Source organism: Symphodus melops (genome assembly GCF_947650265.1).
Source record: "Symphodus melops genome assembly, chromosome: 6".
Taxonomy (NCBI): domain Eukaryota; kingdom Metazoa; phylum Chordata; class Actinopteri; order Labriformes; family Labridae; genus Symphodus; species Symphodus melops.
In genome coordinates, this window is record NC_136696.1 from 27,987,314 (window position 1) to 28,007,313 (window position 20,000).

General features: G+C 48.3%; 2 protein-coding genes across 2 annotated transcripts in view; both read left to right on the top strand.

The window, feature by feature from the left end:
- cadps2 (Ca++-dependent secretion activator 2) overlaps nucleotides 1–20,000 on the top strand; it is a 141,470-nt gene that overhangs the window by 35,956 nt on the left and 85,514 nt on the right. The window contains exons 4-9 of the mRNA XM_079346814.1: nucleotides 448–578; nucleotides 3,547–3,613; nucleotides 4,206–4,314; nucleotides 4,664–4,864; nucleotides 12,879–13,015; nucleotides 19,284–19,471. Coding sequence (XP_079202940.1) covers nucleotides 448–578; nucleotides 3,547–3,613; nucleotides 4,206–4,314; nucleotides 4,664–4,864; nucleotides 12,879–13,015; nucleotides 19,284–19,471 — 833 coding nt within the window. The remainder of the gene's footprint in view (nucleotides 1–447; nucleotides 579–3,546; nucleotides 3,614–4,205; nucleotides 4,315–4,663; nucleotides 4,865–12,878; nucleotides 13,016–19,283; nucleotides 19,472–20,000) is intronic.
- Nucleotides 4,094–20,000, top strand: part of aass (aminoadipate-semialdehyde synthase) — a 134,571-nt gene continuing 118,664 nt past the window's right edge. Inside the window, exon 1 of the mRNA XM_079345829.1 lies at nucleotides 4,094–4,118. The gene's annotated coding sequence lies outside the window, so the exon portion shown is untranslated. The remainder of the gene's footprint in view (nucleotides 4,119–20,000) is intronic.

Genomic DNA, 20,000 nt, shown 5'->3' on the forward strand with positions numbered 1-20,000 from the left:
GGTTTTTTTATCGAGAGATGATTTCTTATTTTCAGGCTGACAGCGCCCCCTGCTGGTGAAAGGTGCAAACAGACAGAGTGTGAGGATATCAGCCTGTTAGTTTAAGTCCTGTCTCATCATGAACTCTTCAGACGCCTTGATATTTAATACGATTGATAAAACATCTTTCTCTTCTCTTTTTAAACTGAAGTTTGATTCTGCTGCTCGTCATGTGACGCCAGCAGCTCCTCACGCCTGCTGTAATCTGTGAAGAGCTGAAGGGTAGAGTCCTTCACACTGACGAACTGTCAGGACCAGCTGGGGACTTCTCTGGTCCAAACAAATCCAGACCCTTAGAAGGAGGACATGCTGGCTGCTGCATTGTTGTCAGAGAAGCTTCAACACAGCAGGTTTCCTTCATGCCTGATGCAGCGTTTGTGTTGTGCAGTTCTCACGTTCTGCCAACAGATGGCAGCAAAACACAAGTTACAGAGGCAGAGAGCTGGGATGAAGACTGAACCAGCCTGTAGGTCACCGCCTGAAAGGATCCTGTCTGGACCTGTAGGCCAACAAGATGGAGCTTCATCAGGAAACACAGAGTAGAAGACAAACAATGAGAGAGAGAGAGAGAGAGAGAGAGAGAGAGAGAGAGAGAGAGAGAGAATAAGCTACTGAAACGTCCAGCAAAATCACAAAGTGGGAAACACTTTTCCAAAATTGGAGATGAATTTACTTTTCCAAAAACAAATTCACAAGATGTGAAAGAATTGTTAACAAGCGCCGAGACAAATAAACAAGAGGCAGAAGACTTTAAGCAGCCCCCGAAGAAACGGACCAATGACAAAACCTCAACGGAAAGGAAGCGACTGACTGAGCGCTCAGTTTGTTTGTTTTTGTCCGAAAAATCATCTGCAAAAAAAAATAAAAATAAAATAAATCATAGAAAAGACACATTTAAAGATGTCTCAAATATAAACATCAGAATGTGTTTTACACATGAAGAAGATTCAGTCTTCTTCTGACGTTTCCTGCAGCGAGACAGGAGGACTGTCTAACATCTGGACGCTCCACAGTAACAGAATAATCCCAGTCTGCTGTCTTATTATAATGAAGCTGCTGGGAGACTCATCTTTTATTTATTTAGAGAAAAAGTAGATTAAAATTATTGTGTTGGAAAGAAATGTCCATATCCGTCGGTGTCAACTTGAAGACACAAACATTTAAGAAGAAGCCTCGAGATGATTCAAGAGCATAACGTGCGTTTTTGACCCGAACTGTAAAAACAAAGATTAAAAAAAAACAAACAAAAAAAAAAACAGAAATATGACACAGGATTATCTTTAAATCTGGTCAGATTTGTTTCTGCACAATCAAAAAAGATCTTTCACACGTCTGGAGCCGAATAAAGAGAAAGAAGAAGAAGAAGAGAGGGTTTTTGTTTTGGTGTGTTTGCGTCCTCTGCTCCTGAAGAGGCCGTTTCTCTCTCTGCACGAGGAGACGTCTCGTGTTTCTTTGAAGCTTCGTTCAGCTTCTTGCTTTTTAAATTTGCTCCTTAAATAAATTGTAAATTCCTTCAACTGCAAAACAGAGGAAACCTCCCTGCACACGTTCGCATCATATTCTGCACTAAATAAAACAAAATGATCTTAAACTGGGTGGAAATAATTTGATTATTTGAAATTTTATTTTCAAATTCTATTTTATAAATGTTATGCTTTTTGTTGAAATTTATTTTTAATTTAATTATATTTTGTTCCTTTTTTAATTTGCACTCGTGCACCGTTCACCTTTTTAAAATCTATAATTTCACTTTTACTTAGTTTTATTTTGAAGGATTGAACTTCACCACATTTTTAATCACCTCGTCCGTTCCTGAGTTTAAATAATGATCATAATTAGGCCTACATAAAAAAAGTGTTCTATTTCTTTTTCTTGCTCTTTGATTTATATTTAAAAAAACACCTCGTTTGAGATGCTCTAGATTCTTCTGTTAAATAAAAAAAAAAACCTTTTACTGAAAGAAGATTTTAAATGAGTTTGACTTTTATTGAAGGAGAATATTTCACTTCTTTCCTCCTTTTTCTAATTTTTGTCTTTTTTCTGCTGCAACACTTAAAAAGAAAAATCTTATCTTGTTGTTATGACAACTATCCTGTTTTTTTTTTTCTTCGTTGGTGTTAATCTACAAACAATGAGAATTAAAAAAACAAAAAAGTGATTCAGTTTATTTCTGCATATTTGACTCTGAGCTGCTGGAATAAATTCTCCCTGAATTTGATGCGACTCATCGGTCAGAGTTACATAACGTGCGATTATTTCTAGTAAAATATTTAATCTTTTCATAACGGTCCTCTCCTCTGAAAATGAAGTGTGACTTCCCTCCCTCCCTCAGAGAGTGAAAATCCGTCTAAATGACCAGTTCGAGATGTTTGTTTGCGGCGAGGACTGTTAAATGCCTGCAGTGAACTGTTTGGCGTCTTTACAAACCCTGCAGGAAGGACGCTCCACGGGCCGACTCATTCTTCACAAGTGGCCGGCGAGCGCTGCCACGTGTTAACCCCGCCGTGGCCCAGATTCTCCAGCCCGAGACGCGCCACAGCCTTGACTGGAGGCCTTTTCTTTGAGGGCGGGCGGCAGGGCTGAAGAAAGAGGTCTCGCCATCGATTGATTTTCCTCACTTGCACTTGCCTGTGTCCCACGCTTCCAGGAGGCCCGGGAGCAGCCATCGATTGGGAGGCCGGTCATTCTTCCATTTTCCTCCGGTCGTCCTCAATGAGCTGCTGTCTGTGTCACGGCCTCTCTCGGCGCAGGACTCATTACTTTCTCCTTTGAGCGTCTTCTTTAGAGAAGGTGGGGGGGGGGGGTTAATGTGGTAATGGAGTTCACAGCTGGGGGAGTAATAACGCTGTAATGTGGTGTTGTGATAGAAAATCTGATGAATTGAGGAGCTTTTTTAAAAAGGATCCTGAAGACTCAGACGGCTGAACGGCAGACGGAAAAATAAAACACTCAAAACATCTACAATGTGTGTAAAGTGTTTTTGGTTCAAATATAACATGAATGAAGCAGCAGAGGAGGTTTGTGACCCTGTAGAAACCAGCTCTCTCAGAACGCTCTGTTTTAGTGTGTGTGTGTCTCTTTAAATGGAATAAGCCCCGCCTCCTTCGCTAGCGAGAGGAGAATCTGCGGCATCTAAAAGCGAACGTTCGGATGTGTTTGATGAAGAGTTTGAGTGTGTGTAAATCTTCAACCACGTGGTGATTTGTTTTATCTGAAGTTAATCAGAGACCAGGTTTGACGAGGGGCGACTGCCCTTTGTGATGTCATAAAGGGAACATCTCCAAACGGGTCTGTTTGAGCTCACATTGTCAGAAAAGAGACGATGGACTTTTCTCATCATTTGTAGACGGACCAGAGACTCGTGTTAGACTTAGAGGAAGCGTGAAGTGTAAAATCATGTGACCTTTAAAACGTTCAATCAATCAATCAAAACGATCAACTCGTTAGTAAAGAAAAGTCAAATCTCTGGATGTTTCTTTGACGTTAGCGTGTTGATCTGTCTTTCAGGCACCTGTACGCTCTGGGACAGAGAGTCTGGAAACGCTGGAAAAGACGATATTTTGTTCTCGTTCAGGTAAGAGACGCAGCTGGAGACGCTCGTCAGTCGGGCTGGAAATCCTCGGATGTCTCACGTATTCCACTGAGAATCTATTTTCTAGTCTAAAACAATTCTGGTTTCCTGATTGGAACTTTTTAAATGAGTCCAAACTTCAGGATCTACTCCAGTCATCTGTGAGACTGGCTGAATGAGCAGTCAAAGAGCTAGCATTAGCATTAGCATGTAGCAGGGAGTGACTGACACGCTGGATAAAAGAGATTTTTGGAAGTTATGAATTTTTTCATGAACCATTTTATTTTTCTTTTGGAAAAAACTTAGCAATGATGCAAAGCGTGTGTGCGTGTGCGTGCGTGTGTGTGTGTGTGTGTGTGCGTGTGCGTGCGTGTGCGCGCGTGTGCGTGCGTGTGCGTGTGTGCGTGTGTGTGTGTGCGTGTGTGTGCGTGTGTGCGTGTGTGTGCGTGCGTGTGTGTGTGCGCGTGTGTGTGCGTGCGTGTGTGTGTGTGCGTGCGTGTGCGTGCGCGTGTGTGCGTGTGTGTGCGTGTGCGTGTGCGTGTGCGTGTGTGTGTGCGTGTGTGTGTGTGTGCGTGTGTGTGTGTGTGTCCTGCAGGTGAGTCAGTACACGTTCGCCATGTGCAGCTACAGAGAGAAGAAGGCCGAGCCGGTGGAGCTCATGCAGCTGGAGGGCTACACGGTGGACTACTGCGACCCTCAGCCAGGTAACACACACACACACACACACACACACACACACACACCTCTGAGCTGTCTGGGACGACATGCAGAAAACTTGACCTTAAATCTTGTTGGAATTTTAAAGTTGAGCTACCAAGAGACCATGTCTCCGTCTTTGTGTGTGTGTGTCTCTTTAAATGTAATAAGCCCCGCCCCCTCAGTTTTCCATGTAGACATCGCTCCTCTGTAGAGAGAATAAAAATGGCGGACCTGCACAAAAGTTTATCTCTAGGTTGGGGGGGGGGGAGAATCCCACTGTGACATCACAAGGAGACCACATTTGAAACAAACCATTCTCCCCCCCCCCCCTCCCCTCCTCCTCCTCCTCCTCAGGTCTGCAGGGGGGCCGGGTGTTCTTCAACGCGGTGAAGGAGGGCGACCTGGTGATGTTCGCCTGTGACGACGAGCAGGACCGGATGCTGTGGGTCCAGGCCATGTACCGAGCCACGGGGCAGTCCTACAAACCGGTCCCGCCGCTGCAGAACAAAACTACAAACTGTAGAGGAGGACTACAGAAACCAGCATCCCCCATCAGTAGGTTCTGATTCTTACCCGGGTTTTTTACGCTTCCACAGCCGATGGAGGGAAATCGATTCCACTCGTATTTAGGTTTTTCAGAAATCTTACAAACTACAGTACGTGCTGCTCAAAGTTTAGGAAATGCTCCTGTGCAAGACATCCGAAAAATGTGGAACGTGCTCGCCGCTCGCCGCAGAGCGTCTGGATTCACGACGTGTCCCGTCGGCCCGGCGTCTCTTTGAATCACACGAACACAGACGGATCTCATGCTGCATGGAGAGCTGTGTGTTATTTGTTTTGCAGAGGGCTGATTGTTTGCAGGTCCACACACGCACGCACACACGCACACACACACACACACACACACGCACACACACACACACACACACACACACACACACACACGCACACACACACACACACGGCTGGAGGCAGATGAACAGCGTGCAGGTTCCACTGCTGTGAGGGACAAAAACTCCCGCTGCTAAAGAAATAAATGGAAGAGTCTCTTCTTCTTCCATCACATTCATCATTTAAGGAGCAGACGGACAACGCTTCCTTCCTTCCTTCCTTCCTTCCTTCCTTCCTCGTGTGTCTCCTTCTGTCCTCCACACTTGATCATTGTCTGTCCCTTTCTTTTTTTTAATTTATTCCTTTTTATTAAACCGTCTCCTCCTCTCTCTCCTCCTCGCCTCCTTCTTCTTCTCTTCTCGTCGTCTTTGAGGCTTTTCGTCTCCTCTTTGGTCGTTTCCTTTTTTCTTCCCTTCATCCCGTCTTCTTCTTCTTCCTGTGTTTCATTTGATTCTTTTCATCTTTTTTCTCTCCCTCGTTTTTTTTTTTCTTCCTCGACATTTTCTCTGTTTTTACATGTTATTATCACCCCCCCCTCCCCCCCCCCCTTATTACCCAGCGCTGCTTCTACACCTGAGCACACGATTGTTTTTCCCGTCTTACCTTGAAATCGTGTTTAGTCAAGACCAAACTAGTCGATACCAGAGAGCTCGAGACAAACACTGAAACATCATCGTCGTGAAGTTTTTTTCTGTAAGCTTAAAAAAAAAATCGTCTTTTAGAAGGAGAGTTTTTCCTCTAATCACAGTAATGACCTGGAGAGACAACCAATCAGGAACTCCGGAGTCTGACCAGTCTGAGACGAGACGGAGAAACGTTTGTAGCTGTCTGGATGTTTGTGCGTCCTCCTCCGTCGTTTCCTTCACTCTCTCCTCTCGTCTCCTCTCCTCTCGTCTCCTCTCCTCTTCGCTCTCTCCATCCATCACGGGATATCCGGATCTTTGGGACGTGACGGGTAAGATAGATAGATAGATAGATAGATAGATAGATAGATAGATAGATAGATAGATAGTTAGATAGATACTTTATTGATCCCGAAGGAAATTCAAGAGCGGAGATTCGGAGAGGCCTCGCGATACGAAAACATCACGATTCGACATTTTCAGGATTTTTAAACATTTTTGAGAATTTGGACGCGATGACTTGTGATTTTAACTTTTTTAACCGTTGTAAGAGTCAGACCCCCCCTCAGGGTTTTTAATCAAATAAAGACCTCCATCGTGAAGACGCTGAAAGACGTGAGCGTCTCTCGTCTTTATTCTCCGTGCTGAATGTTGTCCTCGTCTTTTTCTTTCCTTCCTTCCTCTCCGTCTCGTCTTCTCGGCCCCGAGCTTTGTGACATGAAGAGCGTCACGCCGAGAGCTGATTACGCCTGTGTTTGTGTCATTTGGCTACAGCGGCGCCCCCCCCCCCCCGCTCTCGCCACTGCTCGTTAAGCGTTTAATGGAACACATTGATCGTTAATGGCGAGAGGTGCTGACACGCCGTTTGCAGAAGGAAATAGAAGGTGTCCCTGAAATAGCTCTTAACTGGGTGCTAAGTGCTGCTGCGTGTGTGTGTGTGTGTGTGTGTGTGTGTGTGTGTGTGTGTGTGTGTGTGTGTGTGTGTGTGTGTGTGTGTGTGTGTGTGTGTGTGTGTGTGTGTGTGTGTGTGTGTGTGTGTGTGTGTGTGTGTGTGTGTGCTTGGCAGAGACTCGTCCTGGCTGTGGGGATGATCACGCCGGCCGTGCTCGGCGTGCAGCTGTCACTGGCATTGCAGAGGTTAGATCAGACTTTGACGGCGTGCGTGATGAAGACACGATGTTCATCGCTTCTCCGTGAGCCGAGGAGCCGCGTCCCTCCCCCGTGTGACATCAGAGCACGAAGTGCGAGCACGCCGAGCACGCTCGGGTGTCATCCACCGCCGCCCGGCGAGGAGCAACTCTGTTCAACCTGCAGACACCACAGCTGATCTGAGTGTGTGTGTGTGTGTGTGTGTGTGTGTGTGTGTGTGACTATAAAAAGCCATCATCAATGGAGCTCTGATCCTACAAATCACCATGGCAACGTGCAATGGAGGCGGGGGGGGGTCGTCCTTCTTCACCCTGTTGGATTTAGAAGTTGGGAGAAACGTGCTCACGACGAGAGCGAGCACATTGTCAGAGTGAAGAAGCCGCGGCGAGCGTTTCTGCGAGGCGTCGCCGCGAGTGCAGCGGCGTTTAAAAAAAAACGTTCTTAATGAAACAATCAAACACGGTGAAGTGTCTGTGAATAAAGAACGTGTTCACAGCGTGTGAAGCTAATTTAACCTCTGACCCCGCCCCTTTGTTTTTAATTCTATTCCACTCGTTAAACAAAGCGGATGTTCACACGTGCTCGCCGTCCCCTCGCTCTCTCGTGAAGTCTCACTCAGACAAAAGACGAGCGGAGCGGCGGCTCTTTCAGCACGCAGACCGAAGGCACGCCGCTCAGCTGAAGCTCAGCCTCGGAGGTCGGCGGGCACACGGTGTACTCTCAGAAGTAACACCAGCGCCGTGGCGTTCTGAGGAGACGATTCCACGGGCATCACTTCCTGTCGCCTTCAGTTCGCACAAACATCTGACCTTTGACCTCAGATCTGCTTCTGTCCTCAGTCTGAGCAGACGGGCGTGTTCGGGGTCAGGACTCAGTTCCTCAGGAGAGATGTCCAAACTGTCCATTTGTCTCAACCTCACTTGGTGTCGCCGGCGTCCTCGGGGACGCACCCGTGTGCGTTCAGACTCAAACTTTCCTGCGTTTCGCTCTGAACTTACGAATCCTCGCTCAGCCGCACGGACGCTGACCAGCCTGTCCGTCTTTATTTTCATCTCTGCTCGCCCTGACATCATCTTTGTCGCCGCCGCCGCCACGCTCCGACGGGCAGATCAAGTCACATCTCTCAGTCCGGTGCACCTGAAACTGAACCGCTCCCTCCTCCTCCTCCTCCTCTTCGTCTGCGTCAATAACCTGCCATCAGCCGCCGCCGCCACCTCTCAGAGTAGCATGTCACATGGATGTGACTGCTGGCGTGACGACGGCGATGGAGCTCAGACGAGACGACCCTCACCTGCCCCACCTTGTCACACACAGCTGCTGCCTACATTACCCACAATGCATTCAGTCAGACGTGTTAGCCACAAAAAGCAGGTTGAAGGTTTGGACCGGAGGAAACGGGAGAAGAAGTCCACGTTTCCATACTGAGAAAATATTTATTTATATTTAAAACTCCATGAAGGAGCCGACATCATGTGACACGTCATGTGACACGTCATGTGACACGTCATGCAGCAGCCTGTACGGCCGAGACAGATCTCCTTGGTGACCAAATAAAGTGATTTTGAATCTCTGTTCTTCCTAACATGACGTCGTTAAAGGATCCTGAAATATTCCAGGAGAAATCAGACGACGCTCCGACTGAGTCTCATTTTCTCGCTCGTCAGAGAGCTGAGGTATCGTGGCGGACGGATGACGGATGTGCAGAAACTGGAGGGGATGATTCAGTTTGATTTTGTCTCCAAAGTTTGGACAGAGCTCAAACGCTGCCTCGCTCATCGCTCCTCCTGCGCAGGAAGTCAGAGCAGCAGTTCTTTGTTGCTCTGATGCGTCTTGATGTTTGAGTGTGGAGGCTCAGACCTGATTGAAGCTGAGTGATGAGAAGAGCAGAAACCTGCAGACAGGCTGCACCATCTGTGCCAGGAAGGATCCATCCATATCTACTGTCACGCACACTCATTCACACACAGCCCCCCCTGCACACACACACACACACACACACACCCCCACCCTGCAGATAATAGCTGAAAGTTGGACTCGACACGGATCAACATCATCTCCTCCGCTGTCCCCCAATCAATACTCCCCCGTCCTCCCCCCTCTCCTATTATCAGCACTAATCTATATCTCTTTGTCTCCTTTTCTTTGGAGGCGCTTCCTTCAACCCCTCTCTTTTCTCCAAATTACATTAAGGACAATCCCGCGTTGCGTCGGGAAAGGTAACGAATGTAAAAATGACCTACATCGAAATTAGACGCAGAGAAAGAAAGCAGGCCAGCGCGGGAGCCAAAGGGCAGCGAGCGTCAGAAGAAAAGGAGCGAGGAAGAAAAGGAGAGCAGCGCCGATTGGAAGTTGATTGTGGAGATTTCACTTCTGCTGTCTTTTTTTTTCTCCTGCACAAAAGCGTCAAAGAAGAAAGAAAAGGAGGACGGAGAAGTGTGTGTGTGGGGGGGGGGGGGGGGAGAGAGTCCTCGCGGGCTTCTCTGCGTCCAAACAAAAAGCAAAATGGCAGCGTTGATAAAAAAGCGATCACTAATGCTGGTCTGTGACACGAGGCCGCCGGCGTCGCAGGCGTGCAAAGTGCGGCGGCATTCTTCAGCGAGGCTTGGTCTTTTGTGGGGCCATGTGTCACACTCTGAAACTTCCCATCCTGAAATGTCCTCCCCCTGATAAAGGCCCACAGGAGAGTGTTAGGCTTTTCTTTTGGCGGGGCCATTAACAGGAAGTGCCTGAAAGGACTGGAAATGAACCCAGGTTTGCTCAGGCGTGGGGGGGGCGGGGCGGCGTGGGGGGGACGCCATGCGCCTCTTCTGCTTCTTTTATTTTATTTTATTTTTTCTTTCTTGCCGTCGATTCTCCTGCCGCTGACCCGAAATCATCTCACAGCTCCGGGCGCCGCACGCCGTGATTGTTGGAAGCGACTAAAAGGCTCGCTGACTTTTCCATCCTTTCCAGATGTTTCTCTGCCGTCACACATTCAGTCACAGCTGTGATAATTCTGAGATGAACGAAGGATCATCTTGTCTCATTAAATCCGTCTTTACATCCAAAAGCTCCGGCTGAGATCAGATCCTCTTCAAACGGATCGTAAGATACGAGACGAGACGACACGAGACGATACGAGACGAGACGAGACGACACGAGACGAGACGACACGAGACGACACGAGACGATACGAGACGACACGAGACGAGACGATACGAGACGATACGAGACGAGACGACACGATACGAGACGACACGAGACGATACGACACGAGACGACACGAGACGATACGAGACGAGACGACACGAGACGATACGAGACGAGACGATACGAGACGAGACGACACGAGACGATACGAGACGAGACGATACGAGACGAGACGACACGAGACGAGACGACACGAGACGACACGAGACGATACGAGACGAGACGACACGAGACGATACGAGACGATACGAGACGACACGAGACGAGACGATACAAGACGATACGACACGAGACGATACGACACGAGACGATACGACACAAGACGAGATGACACAAGACGAGACGACACGAGACGATACAAGACGACACGAGACGACACGAGACAACACGCCACGATACGACACGGGACGACACGAGACAACACGATTCGATACGACACGACACGATTCGATACGAGACGACACGAGACGACACGATTCGATACGAGACGACACGAGACAACACGCCACGACACGAGACGACACGAGACGACACGAGACGAGACGACACGAGACGACACGATACGACACGAGACGATTCGAGACGATACGAGACGATACGATTCGAGACGAGATGAGACGACACGAGATGAGACGACACGACACGAGACGACACAAGACGAGACGACACGAGGAGACACGACACGATACGAGACGACACGAGACGATACGACACGAGACGACACGAGACGAGACGACACGAGACGATACGAGACGAGACGATACGAGACGAGACGACACGAGACGATACGAGACGATACGAGACGACACGAGACGAGACGACACGAGACGACACGAGACGATACGAGACGACACGAGACGATACGAGACGAGACGATACGAGACGACACGAGACGAGACGATACAAGACGATACGACACGAGACGATACGACACGAGACGATACGACACAAGACGAGATGACACAAGACGAGACGACACGAGACGACACGACACGAGACGATACAAGACGACACGAGACGACACGAGACAACACGCCACGATACGACACGGGACGACACGAGACAACACGATTCGATACGAGACGATACGACACGACACGATTCGATACGAGACGACACGAGACGACACGATTCGATACGAGACGACACGAGACAACACGCCACGACACGAGACGACACGAGACGAGACGAGACGACACGAGACGACACGATACGACACGAGACGATTCGAGACGATACGAGACGATACGAGACGATACGATTCGAGACGAGATGAGACGACACGAGATGAGACGACACGACACGAGACGACACAAGACGAGACGACACGAGACGACACGACACGATACGACACGAGACGACACGAGACGACACGACACGAGATGAGACGAGACGACACGACACGAGATGAGACGACACGACACGAGACGACACAAGACGAGACGACACGAGACGACACGACACGATACGACACGAGACGACACGAGACGAGACGACACGACACGAGATGAGACGAGACGACACGCCACGACACGAGACGGGACGACACGAGACAACACGATTCGATACGAGACGATACGACACGACACGATTCGATACGAGACGACACGAGACGACACGATTCGATACGAGACGACACGAGACAACACGCCACGACATGAGACGACACGAGACGACACGAGACGACACGAGACGACACGATACGACACGAGACGATTCGAGACGATACGAGACGATACGATTCGAGACGAGATGAGACGACACGAGATGAGACGACACGACACGAGACGACACAAGACGAGACGACACGAGACGACACGACACGATACGACACGAGACGACACGAGACGACACGACACGAGATGAGACGAGACGACACGAGATGAGACGACACGACACGAGACGACACAAGACGAGACGACACGAGACGACACGACACGATACGACACGAGACGACACGAGACGAGACGACACGACACGACACGAGATGAGACGAGACGACACGCCACGACACGAGACAAGATCGCTTTAGTTTGTACTGATTTTAGTCAGTGTGGTCGTGATGCGTGCTTGGTGGCGTTCGCTCTGTCTCTCCCCGGCGTGCTCCTCGCTTCTCGTGAGTGTTTTTTTCCTGGTGTGGCGTCCATGTTGGCGAGTTGTTCTGACAGCTTCACAGAGGAGCCGCAGCCAAGCGAGGTGGGAACGATTAACCACAGCACAGAGAGCTCACACTGCCAACGTCTGAGTGTGTGTGTGTGTGTGTGTGTGTGTGTGTGTGTGTGTGTGTGTGTGTGTGTGTGTGTGTTTACGCTCTAACAGAGGCGTGATGACTGTGAATCATTTATGCGTCACCTCTTCAGCTGATGGGATCAAGAACACAAACTTGTGAAGTCATTCAGAGAACAAACTCTTTTTTTCACTTCTTCTTCTTCTTCGTTGGTTTTTTGTGTCGTTGCGTCCTTTCACTCTGCCAGAAGAAAACGCTGCCAAACATCAGAAGTGATGTCGTCTGTTTTATGTTGTTGATGCGGCCATGTTGAGACCGAGCGCATTCAAAAACAAGAAACTACTTTTGTTTGCTGTTTTTTTTTATGTCCAGTGTTTTTAAAGAGACAGTACGTCATTTCCACCTCCACGTTGCCCTGTGGGTTAATGACGTGGGAGAAGCTGAAGGTGTGTGTGTGTGTGTGTGTGTGTGTGTGTGTGTGTGTGTGCAGGCCTGGATCCGTCTCAGCGTCAGGGCGTGGAGGGGCTGATCTCTGCAGGGCCGTCTCGCTTCGACCACGCCGCCCTGTTCGCCGTCTTACAGAGAAGCACCCTGCAGCACCGCATGAACGACTCCTTCTCCTGCCTGGTACGTCCACCACGCCACATCCTGCTTCCTGGGGCGGGGCGGGGCGGGCGGGGCGGGGTAAATGAAAAGAATATTATCACACCAGTTAAACTTTCACGTGAATATTCAAAGTTCTCGTCTTTGCTGCTTTTAATCCCTCAAGAGAATAAAAGTGTCTCTCATCTTCAGAAAATCCGAAATGAAAAAAATCAAAAGCAAAATATTCTTGAACAAATGGAGTAAAGTTTAACCCTGTTATTGAGAGGGATACACTCACATGCACAGACAGGATCTGTGGTCATGTGACACGACCTCTGCAGCCACACGGGGGGGGGGGGGGGGGGGGGGACTCGAACCCACCACGCTCCGGTTCCCAACACGAGTCCAAACAGACAACTTTACTCTAAATCCTTTTAAATGTCTGAGAGTGAAGCGACCTCAGACAGGCTCAGGGTTTATCTCTCTGCTGGGACACTGCGTTGGCTTCATCATCGACGAATCAGATCGTCCATTCGGTCTCTTGAAACCTCTGCAGGTTTTTTATTTATTTATTTATTTTGGGACAAAAACATAAATTCTGTGAATGATTCAGTGCAGGAAGTGAAAAACTCATCTTACAGTTAAAATCCTTCAGAGGGGAGGACTTAATTCTCTCTCTCTCGCTCGCCCTCTCTCGCTCGCCCTCTCTCTCTCTGTCTCCGTGTGAAGCCCGAGGGCTCTCTCACACTGATTGAGGGGATAAACGCTCTAATCAATACTTTCTAAATAGGAACATGACCCTCATAGAGAACTGCTGGGCTGACTGAATGGACGGGGGAGAGTGGAGGGAGAGGCCTAAATAAGTGTGTGTGTTAGAGAGAGGGTGGGGGGGGGGGGGGGGGCAATAAGCCCAATTTGTGTTTTGTTGCGTGCAGCTGAGCGAGGAGCATGAACCCCACGTGGAGTAGATCTTCACATCGAGCGTCGTGTTTTTGTTGTCGTCTCTGACGGATCCAAACGTCGTCTCTCTGGAGTGGATGAACTTAAATCATCCGCCTTGATTTCAGCGCTCGAGGGGTTAAAAAAGGGAAGAAGAAACAAAGCAAACAGTCATCACACACCGTTATTGATTTTTAATTCTGTCAGCTCCCTCTTTGATTTCCCCTCCAACCATACACATCGATGATCACGGTGTTTCTCCACTTGTGGAGCGTCACGACCCACCGTGAGAAAATCACAACCTGGGCAGGAAACATGAAGAAACCCGACACATTAAACACATTTTAAAAAAGCGTTTTCTAACTTTTTGACTCCTTTTTTTTTTTTTTTTTTTTTTTTAATTCTGAGCCAAACATTCGTGACTCACTGACAGCAGCTTCAATCATTTAGTTTCCATCAGCACTTGATGTACATGGTCAACATGAAGGGTTCGATCTGAATTCAATTCTTTGGCTCCTGACTGAATTTTAATTTTCCATTCAAAAGGTTTTTCTCCCAACTTATATCAGCTTGTTCTGTTGTTGGAGAGGTAAGTTTGTTGTCCAAATAAATGTAAAGAAATGAGAGAGAGAGAGAGAGAGAGACAGAGAGAGAGAGAGAGAGTGAGTTAAGTTAAAAAAAAAAAAAAGGAAAAAAAAGGAGGCCCAGGAATGGATCCTTGGGGAACTCCATTCGTCTGTTTTGAACATACGTATAATTTCTTTCTTTTGAAAATAGAGTAGAAATAACTCCATCCAGTCCGTGTTTTAATATGTTGAAGAGACTTGATGTGCGTGTTAGTGGATCCTATCGAGTTGTTCGAGTCCTGACTGGAAACAGAAGGTTCAGGAAGGACACGAAATGTTTCCTGTATTTCATAGTCAGGTGACATAAATTTACCTTTTAGTCCATTTGATAAAGTTTCTGTTTTCTAATTCAGTATTTTCTCATGGTGCAGGTTTCTGTAATGTTTGTTTATGATGGACATGTATGTCCAACATGTTTTAACATGTTTCTGTAAACACACCAACGTCTGATGGAAACCTTCTCCCCTGATGTTTCCATTCCAACATCCATAAGAGATGTTCTGATGTCATGTCGTCAGGACGACGCTTTCAAACTAACCGACACCGTGAGCTAAGACGGATTCCGAGCAGGCGGGTCGCTCACGTGTTCCCGTCTCCCTCAAAGCAGCCGGACGGACGAGACGTTCCCTTCGGAGTGACATCTGTGCGTCTTCTTTCATTTCTCTACCTGCCTCACCAGGACTCCTTCCAGCCCTGCAATTAGACTGATCCATTCACGCCGCCCCTCCGGCGCTCCCTCTCCTCAAGGCTTTTGTGAGAACTCGAGGGCTTTGTGTTCCAGCCTGAGCCCCCTTTTCACCAAACACTCTGAGAAAAGGCCAGTGCCTCGGCCTGGGGGACATCTGTTGAGAAGTGCTTTGGATTCATGTCATAGCCGGGGTCATATTTTATTCACCAGGAGTTGAACCCGTCAACAACAACAGTAATTAGGCAGAGATTTGGTTTGTCGCTGAGGCCCAGAGTCCAGTGTGTTTCTCACTGACCATTAAAGGGTTAAAACCTCCAGTGGAGCTTTGAGGTCCAGCTCTAATGGTTTTCTAATGAGTCCATGTAGATGGTAACACTGGAAGAAACTTAATCCCAAACCATTTAAAGACTGTTTGTTTTTAGCTTTATTATTATACTTTCAATAATCACCAGCAATTTATATAATAAACATTTGACCAGTAAGGAGATCAACAGACATATTTAGTGATACATGGAGATAAAAAATAAATAAAAAGATAAAAGTACAAAATAATCATAATTACATTGAAGACAATGGGAAACAAGGAAATCACTGTAGATCCTAGAAATCTGAGGACAAGGAGAAAAAAAAAATGGAGGGATGTTCATCATGGGATAAAAACGATTAAAGAGAGAAAAGAAAAAGGATAACATGAGGTGTAAGACGGTGTCGAGGACAGACTGAATGATTCATGGAAGGAGAAGAGTGAGCGGGAAGACATGGATCTGAAAGGGGATCGGACCGGACCGCTATCAGACATGTTGGATTGATGATGTGACGAACGAGAATAAAGTTCTTATTCTCACTGTGTCTCGTTCGACATGTATGAAGCTGGCGTGTTGAAGAGTCAGCCGGACATCTTCCCAAACGATGGAGCCTCCCGTGGAAATCTAAAACAGATGTCTTCAGAAAGCTTGAGTGTAAGCCGGTGAGTTTTATCGATCTCCGGCAGCTTGTCGTCCCTCGCCCTCCTTCACCCGCTGATCGCTGAAGCAGAAGGGGGAAGGGGTCATGAGATCAGAGAGAAGGAGCGGTGAACTGCGAAAAATGTGAGGGCCGACATTTATCGTTTTAATCACCGACAAGCCGCCCCGCATCCTGTCCTGACTCCTTCCATCTGAACCTGGAAAGCATCTTCAGCCTCACGTGTGTCGTCTGAGCGTCACTTAACTTCCTGCTTCATTAATCAGCCCGCTCCATGCGTGCACACGGCTCGGCTCCTGCGCCGCTTCTCTAAATATAAAGCGTGAGCTACATGTGTGCTAATTAGCGCATTCAGAAGAAGAAGAAGAAGAAGAAGAAGAAGATTCACGCAGAGAGACGAACGCTGACCTCATCAAACCGTTCAGTGTCCACCTGACTGACCTCCTCCGAGGTCAGTCAGGTGACAAAAGATTAAAGCACTATGTTATGCTTTAAATAACGATGTGTTAAAAAAAAAAAAACATACCATATTTATTTTAATTAATGGAATTAAAAAAAATGCAGAATTCAGATCTTAAAGGCACAGTATGTAAAAACCACCACTAGGGGGCTCTCAACTAAAACAATATCCACAAACACTGGGCTCAGTGATGTGAAGACTTCAGCTCTGTAGGGTCAGCGCAGCGCGTCATGGTGGTGATGTCATCGGGGTGATGTCATCGGGGTGATGTCCTCGGGGTCTCCCTCTCTCAACATCCGTCTTTTGTACAAAGTGACTTTTTCTTTCTGGAGTTAATTTACAAACGTTTCGTCCTTCCCATCTTTGCTCTCCTCACGTTTTGCTTGAAAATAAAAACATAAAATCCCGGCTGCTCATTGATGTTCGTTTTTACTTCTTAATTTACACAAAGTTCCTCAACTTGACGGTTTGAATCCCAAAATTGTTCCTTTAATTGCAAACAAACTTTCAAATGTCCGACTGATTATATTTCGATCATTTAGTTGAACAAAAACGTGTGTGCTCTTAAAAATAGAGAAAGCAGTCCCCGTGCACGCCACGTGACTCTCTCCGACTGTTTGAGGTCGTCCACCATTTTTGGACCAACGTTTTATTCCAGGAGCCAAAAACGTCGCCGCACCCCGAGGGCCACGACCCCGAGGCCCCCTTCGTTTCCCTCCGCCGGCTTCCTGTCGGGGAGCAACGAGCCGGCGTGCTCTCAGATTCAGAGCCACACGCCGCACACACTTTTTCTTTTTTTTTTTGAGGGGGGGGGGGGTTGTGTCTTTTTTCGGAGAAAGGTGACGGACGCTGGCGCTCGGAAACGGAGACGAGCAGCAGCGGCTGACGGAGCAAACGAAGCAGTCGGCTCGTTAGCAGCTAATTGAGCGGTCATCGCCAAGACTGGAGTTCGCCATCTGTTTGTCACAGAGGAACATCTTGTCGCTTCACGTCGCTGTCAGCCCCCCCCCCCCCCCCCCGTTCTCCCTCCGTGTGGTGTGATATTAATAGCTCGAGCTCACAGACGGACTGAAAGACGAAGGAAGAAAGTCGAGAAATCGACAAACACAACAAAAAAAAAAAAAGAGTGGAGGGACGGGGTGAGAGGGGGAGACACTAAAAGGCGTCCAGACCAGCGATCTGCCAGGTCCAGTTAACCCCGACAGAGAGCTGCATGTTCACCAGCGTCTCAATAACATACTGAAAATAACGTTCGAGTGCTGAAAGGGTCTTTGATTCAAAACGCATGAAATGTCCCCCGTCTGTCCCTCAGCCGTCAAAACCAACAAATCTCATCATGATTTCTCTCTGTGTCCACATGACGACTGTGAACCTCCAACCTGAACCCCCGAAGACCTCCAACCTGAACCCCCGAAGACCTCGCTCCCCGTCAGCTCTCAACACAGTTTTCAGTGATCCATGTGGTCATTTACAAAAAAATGCCCCCTTTGGTTTTGTGCCAATAGATCAATAGATCAATAGATCAATAGATCGAACTCTGATGTGATGGTGACATGTCAAAAACACCTCGGAGGTGACAGTGGAAAGTTTAAATGTAGCTTAATTCTCTGGTTGTTAATGAATGCATTGTATTAATAAAGTTGTGTTTAATAATAATAATAATGAGGGGGGGGGGTCTCACCTGGAAGGGGTCCAAGGTCTACAACAGGTGGGGGTTTCAGCTGTCATGTCTTTCTTTTATTAAAAACCCTGAGAGAGAGGGTCATTAAAAAAAGGGGGCGTGGCTTATCTGACTGGCAGGGCTGGCGTGCAGCTGTTACTTGGTTGACTGATAGTTAGGTTGAGACGCCATTTTTCCAATATGGAGGCCACAGCTGACGGGCTTCAGAAACCAAACGGGCGACGTCACGAAGGCTGATCGCAGAACGTCGAGCTGCAGAGGTGATCGCCGTCCGCTCACAGCGAGGAGGTTCCTGGTTCGATTCCCCGTCTGACAGCAACCTCTCTGCATGCCTCGGATCTCTCCGGCTTCCTCCCTGTGTCAGCCCTGTGATTGGCTGGTGACCAGTCCAGGGTGTAACCCCGCCTCTGGGATCGGCTCCAACGGGGGGAAACGTTTAACTTTAACGAAAATCTAAAACGTTTAAATCTGAATGCAGAAAAACAAAACGAATAAATTCATTTAGCTCTCCTCTCCAGAGTGTGTGTGTGTGTGTGTGTGTGTGTGTGTGTGTGTGTGTGTGTGTGTGTGTGTGTGTGTGTGTGTGTGTGTGTGTGTGTGTGTGTGTGTGTGTGTGTGTGTGTGTGTGTGTGTGTGTGTGTGTGTGTGTGTGCGTGTGTGTGCGTGTGTGTGTGTGTGTGCGTGTGTGTCACAGCTCGACGGAGGTGCTAATTTGTTAATGTTCCTTCCGTGTGGAATCTTAATTAGCGATGTAAGCTTCATGGCTAATTTAGCGATTACACGCAGGATGAATGAGCTAATGAGCGTCTCCGGATCTTTCCACCGCTCCTCGCCTTCTCGCCGCTCTCCGTCTTCTGGTTGTTGTTTTTTATCATCGTTGACGGCGTTGACCTTCACGCTGACTTTGGATCGGGCCCTTAAAAGCAGCCGTCTGTGTTTCTGCTTCTCCTCAGGGTTGGTTCAGCCCGGGTCAGGTGTTCGTCCTCGACGAGTACTGCGCTCGATACGGCGTGCGGGGCTGCCACCGCCACCTGAGCTACCTGAGGGACCTGATGGATTACTCGGAGAGCAGCGCGCTGGTCGACCCCACGCTGCTGCACTACAGCTACGCCTTCTGCGCCTCCCACGTCCACGGGAACAGGTACGCCGACCGCCACCCGCCTCCTTACAAACTCACAGGGGAGCGCCACATGTTGAAGCTCTTCCTGGTTGTGGGCCAATGAGAACAGGTGTAGCACCGGGGACTACACGGAGGTGGTTTGAGGCAGCACGGCGGGGTCCCGGGTACTCGAGCCGTCCCCGTCTTTTAACCACTTGTTGTGATCAGCGTGGCTGCAGCAGTTCAGTGGCAGCGGCCCCTGCTTGACTCCCCGCCTGCTAATTACACAGATCTGTGCTGTCTCTCTTTGTCAGCCCATTTAGACAATTAGAAAGCGTAATGATTAGCTTCTCTAGCAAAACGCCAGTTTTTAAATTCAGGGGGGGGGGGGAAGGGGGGGGCTACTGGAATTGGCTTTTTGTCAGTTGAAGCTCTAATTTGAATAATTGATGCTCACGGAGGGCTGCTGGAGCCGCCGGAGTGGGTGTGAGTGGAGAAGAGAAAAGAAGGAGTTTTTTTTGGATGCCTGGCGGCCTCGGAGGAAGAGGAGGAGGAGGAGGAGGAGGAGTAA